Here is a 5,360-nt window from a genome sequence, read left to right on the forward strand (position 1 = left end):
CTTACCATATGATCTAACAATCACACTCCCAAATGAGTTAAAAATTTATGTCAACACAAAAGGCTGCATAAAACCATTTATAGCAGCTTTATTCAGAATTGCCCCAAACTGGAAACAATCAAGATGTCCCTCAATAGATGAATGGATAAACAAACAGATATATACATACAATGGAATATTATTCAGCAGTAAAAAGAAATGAGCTACCAAACCATGAAAAGACACAAAGAACATTAAATGCATATTTCTAAGTGAAAGCAGCCAATTTGAAAGGGCTACATACTGTATGATTCCAACTACATGACATTCTGGAAGAGCAATCGTAGTAAAAAGATTTGAGGGGAGTAGCACAGGGGAGCTTCAGGGCACTGTAATTTCTGCATGATACTGTAACGGCAGACCTGTGAGGGGAGGAGAGCACAAGAGGTCAGTGGTTTGCAAGCCTAGCTCCTTTGCTTCCCTCCCCTCCCCTGCCCACACTGTGTGTAAACAAAGGGAACTGAAGGCCTTTCTCAAACAGACCCATTCTACCTAAATCTGCGTGAAATATCAGGCTTCTCCATATGATGTCACCTGGAAAGAAACTTTAGCTTCTAAATAAAATATCTGGAAACCACCACCCTACAAGATCACTATGTGCTGTCCAGTTCTCACTCTCCATAACATAAGATTCCAGGGCATTAAGACTTGAAGATTCTCCTGGATTCCACCGTTCTTCCAGGGTTCCATCAGGCTACCTGTGTGGGGTTCTAAAAGAGCCTGACTAGTTTAGGATGCCAGAGACGTGAGTCTGATAGAAAGTACAGGCAAAGATTTAAGGCCCCATCCTAGGCCTCCTAGGCCCCAGAGAGGGCCAGGCCTTTGATTGTCTTCACTCCACTATGACCTCAGCTTCCGTTCTTCCTTTCCAAAAGATCATTTTCCATTTCACAGAAATCATAGACCTTATTAGTCCAGTGAGGTCACTTCCTACATTTTGCTAGGCATAACACATTCCCTTCCACCTCTGGTCCACATAGTCTAAACCAACAGTTGAAACTACTCAGCTTCCTTCTTCCAGTGTTTGGAAATCACCCCCAGGATCTGGTGCCTACTCAGCACATTCCAAGTCCAATTTCAGGGACCTGCCCATGCTCTCTGCTCTCTATAAAAGGCAGGCAGGGTGTCCAGAGAAACCAGAGGAGCAGAGAGGCTGAGACCAGCCCAGAAACTTCCAGCTCTGACAACCCAACCTCCCCGTTCCCCGCCGACATGAAGGTCTCTGCAACACTTCTGTGCTTGCTGCTCACAGCCGTCTCCTTCAGTGCCCAGGTGCTCTCCCAGCCAGGTAAGGCCCTTTCTTCCTAAGGATTACCACTGAAACTATTGTTACTATCATCCCAGCGTGAGTCATCCCATGCTTGCTGCATAGCCTACATTAAGAGATGGAGAAAGTGAAACCAACAAAGGCGATGAGAAGAGCTGTCATGGTAGTTAACCAGAGGCAGAACCAGATGCCTGGGTCGCTAAGGCCAGTCCCCATGGTCCTTCCTGACACCAGCTTGGGGAAGAGACACTGAGTGCAACCACTTACCTCAACGACCCTCACATTGTTTGGGAATGTGGGGACTGTTTCTCATTGTGGATGCGAAGGACATTTCAGGCAGTAGAGCAGAGGGGGAAAAAAACTATTGCTTGGGGTTTCAAATTTTGGATTACAGCCAGTGTACCAGTGGCCATGTAAGGAAGAAAAGGACCCAGAGGCTTCTCAGCATGTGACACGGGTTGGCTTTAGAGCCTGTGGGGACAGAAAGCTGGAAAGCGAGGTCTTAGAATTTATCTATTTGGTGTCAGAGGTTTTGGGTCAGTAGACCCTCCTAATGACATTACAAGATTGGTGTCATTTCTCCATTCCCAGTCAACAGTGAAGAGCCCCATAGTTCCACAGAGGAAATGGTCTCCCGGTCACCATTTTATCTGTGGAATGTGGACTAAGGCACTGGACTTGGGAGTATTCGGTCCTAGTTGGAAATTGTGTGTTTGCTTTGTCTTTTCCTACCTTTACCTGTGCTTGCAAATGCATGCTTATGATGCTTTATAACTCTCATTCTTTGCAAAATGTTTTTCAGGTTCAGTTTCCATCCCAATTACCTGCTGCTTCAATATGGTCAAAAGGAAGGTCCCCATGCAGAAGCTGGAGAGCTACACGAGGGTCACCAACAGCCAGTGTCCCCAGGAAGCTGTGATGTAAGTGGACTGTGCTCTAGCACCCCCTGCCAAAAGTTCTGAGTTCTATACAAGGGAAAGAGATCAGGATTCATGCCCAAAGGAGTCAGATAAATATACCATCTAATCTAAAGGGACCTTTACCCCATGGAGAAACTGAGCCCGCAGGATGGATATTCATACTCCCTCCAGATTCCCGTTCTAGGAGCTTGGTCAGATCATCCAAGTTCCTTCAGCCAGCAGCTTGAGGGCCTCCCCTGGGACAGCATGAGCAGTTTCCTTTTGAGCCCTTCCTCCCATCTTTCCCCTCCCACCTATCCCCATTCAGCCCCCTTACCCAGAGAGCAAGAGGGTTGGCCCCCTCAGGTATAGGGGCCAACAGACACCCCAAGGGGTTCCATCAAACTGCCCTCTCTCCCCACAACAGCTTCAAGACCAAAGCATCCAGGGAGATCTGTGCTGACCCCAAGCAGAAGTGGGTCCAGGATAACATGAAGCACCTGGACCAAAAGTCCCAAACCCAGAAGCCTTGAAACTTCGCACCTAGACCAAGAGACAGAGCATGAGGAAAATCTTATTTATTTTCCCCCAACTCTCCCCAAGTGCAGAGTGATCTTATTTTATTACAATGTACAACAAGAGGCACTTTGTATAATAATTTAAGGCACATTTCTCAAATAATATTTAATTATATTTAAGTTATTAATGTTTTGACTTTATCTGCTATAAATCCTAGTGAATGTAAACATTCACAGTGTTTGTAAACATGCACAGAATCCAGTGGCATGTTTTCTTTTCTGTGAGCTCAGTGAAGTTCATGGCAGGATGTCATTGTTCTCCCTCCAATGTGTCTATAGTATTGTGAGGTCCTTCCATGGATCATCAGAGTGAAACATTTCTGTATTCTTATGAATCAGCGCTCCTGTATGTCAAATGTCTGCTGTGTAGTGTGGTTGAAATTAATGTTATTTAATGACTATGGAATTTTCAAAGAAAAAAATATATATAACTATAAACTACTTGGTCTTATTTCTCATGGGGTCACATTTAGCTGGGAGGCAGAAAATGGCAGCAATGACTGGCAATTTGGGGTCTAGGGGCCATCCTCTAAGAAGTATTTTAGATGCAACTGAGGTTCAGGGTATTCCAGCCCTTTGGCTCCAGCCCCTAACACCATCTGCCCGTTTTTTTCTTCTCACACCTCCCTCAGTCCAGTCTTCCTCTTGCCTCAAACTTTTCTCCATAACCCCAAGTGTTATCCATCTCATTAATCTTCAAACCCAGAACCTAGATGTCTACAACCTAGAAACCCTTTTAAGGTTTTTTCTTGAAGCATCTTCAACAGGACTGGTCTTGAAGGATAGCATGCAATGGGAAATGAAAAGGTTCTTCAGAGCTGGTCCAGGAGGAGAAGCAAGAGCATGGGCAGAGGGAGGAATCCCATCTGGCTGGACTCTGGAAAAAAATAAGATGCACTAAAAGTTTTGAAATAGGACAGAAGGAAAGTGTTATGCAAGGTGCACGTGAGGAAGAATAAGCTGGTATCTAAGGACTGGATGGAGTGTGGGAGGGAGAACCTGAGGGCAGGCCACTGTAATGGTGCAGGGGAGGTGAAGCAGGCTGGTGGTGGGCGTGATGTGGGGAGAATGGGCAAGATGGAGTGGTATGTCAAATGTTGGAGAGGGAAAGCATTTGACCCGGGACATAGACCTTCTCTTATAACCTCACAAAACAACTATTTAGAGGGCTGGTGCCCTTGACACACAGAATGAAGTTATCTCCAGCTCCAATCCCCCAAATATGCAAGCATCTGCTTGAAGGCATGGGACTTCCTTTCCTTAATAGCCTCTTAGGGTCGAGAGTCCCTTTTACTGTATGAGCATAGCTGGCTTCATTTTCAGATATGAGGCCCACCATAGTAAGGCACAAAGACCAGACTCCTCACGGAAGGAAAGAGGACTATCTTCTTGATGACCCAGCTCTGCAGGGCCTGTCATTGGTGATCATGTGGAGAGATGCCACAATTTCAGTACACCTCGAAGCACGGCACTTAGGTTCTGGTCCCAGAACTGACCCTGATTCTATGTCACTTAGGGCAAGTCAATGTCAATCTCTTTATCTGGCATTAAGGTGCCACATACGAAAGTGTAGGTTGTACCGTGTCACAGGCAGAAAGCGAGAGGACCTGGCAGATGACCTCACAAGCCCTCTCCAGTTCTAGGAGCCACGTCTCTTGGAAACTTGGCCGTGCCTGTTGGCTAGGGTAGAATGGGGAAGTAAAGCACCTAGATTACAATCATCGAGCCAACCAGGAGCCCAGCCTATTGGCAAACACCTGCAAGTCCGATATATCCCCTGTCTGAAGACAAGCTTTCCACTAAAGTTCAAGGTAGCATGCCCAAGTCCCAGGAGCAATAAGGCAGCTGGGCATCAGCTGGGTAAGAGGAGCACTTCAGGCCACAAAGTCTCCATCCAGTTCCAAACTCTCTTCCACAGCCTCAGGGACAAGCTGGCTAACGAGGTCTGGGGCCAGGGTTTCATGAAAGAGCTGCACCATGAATCCCCAATTCCAAAGGCATGAAGACTCAGCCTAAACTGACACCCAGGCCACAAGCAAGATACAACCCATTTGTTTTCCCCGAGCTTTGCCCAGCTAGCTGCACTCCGGGATTGTGTCACTATATTTAACTCACAACGAACTTTGTGCATGACATTAGACATAATTATCTTAAGTGATGTGTCATCTCATTTATGTTATTAATGTTTTACACAGCCTAACTCGAATATCAGTGCTTTGAAAATCCGCCTCCTTATATTGAGTGGTTCATATCTGTGAACTCATTTATTTCCTTGTCAACTAGGGATAAAGACTGGGAAAGTCACTTGAAGATGGCATGCATCCTCTTGGGCACACCTCTGATTTCACCCTCGGCTCACAGCTTGCTGCAGGCTATGATTCAGGTCACTCCCTCAACATCTGCTGCCAGTGTCCTCTTCACTTCTTGCTTTCCTCCCACAAGCTCCTCTTTAGGTTCCTTCTTAGGTCAAGAGTTTGCTCAGTCTACACAGTTGCCCAAGGCTCAGAAGTGTGTGGGGGAGGGAACACTCTGGGTGACAACCTTCCACCAACATAGGATGGAGGCAGATGTTCAAAC

The 5,360-nt window shown here is 46.2% G+C and overlaps 1 protein-coding gene across 1 annotated transcript; it reads left to right on the forward strand.

Moving 5' to 3' along the window:
- Window positions 1-1,170: 1,170 nt before the first annotated feature.
- LOC118532244 (C-C motif chemokine 8) lies at window positions 1,171-3,118 on the forward strand. The gene is made up of 3 exons (XM_036086660.2): window positions 1,171-1,327; window positions 2,109-2,226; window positions 2,633-3,118. Exons 1-3 carry the CDS (start codon window positions 1,252-1,254, stop codon window positions 2,736-2,738), a joined length of 300 nt encoding a protein of 99 aa, XP_035942553.1. The 5' UTR covers window positions 1,171-1,251; the 3' UTR covers window positions 2,739-3,118.
- Window positions 3,119-5,360: the final 2,242 nt, after the last annotated feature.

The sequence above is a fragment of the Halichoerus grypus genome, chromosome 2 (genome assembly GCF_964656455.1).
Source record: "Halichoerus grypus chromosome 2, mHalGry1.hap1.1, whole genome shotgun sequence".
In the NCBI taxonomy this organism is placed as follows: Eukaryota; Metazoa; Chordata; class Mammalia; order Carnivora; family Phocidae; genus Halichoerus; species Halichoerus grypus.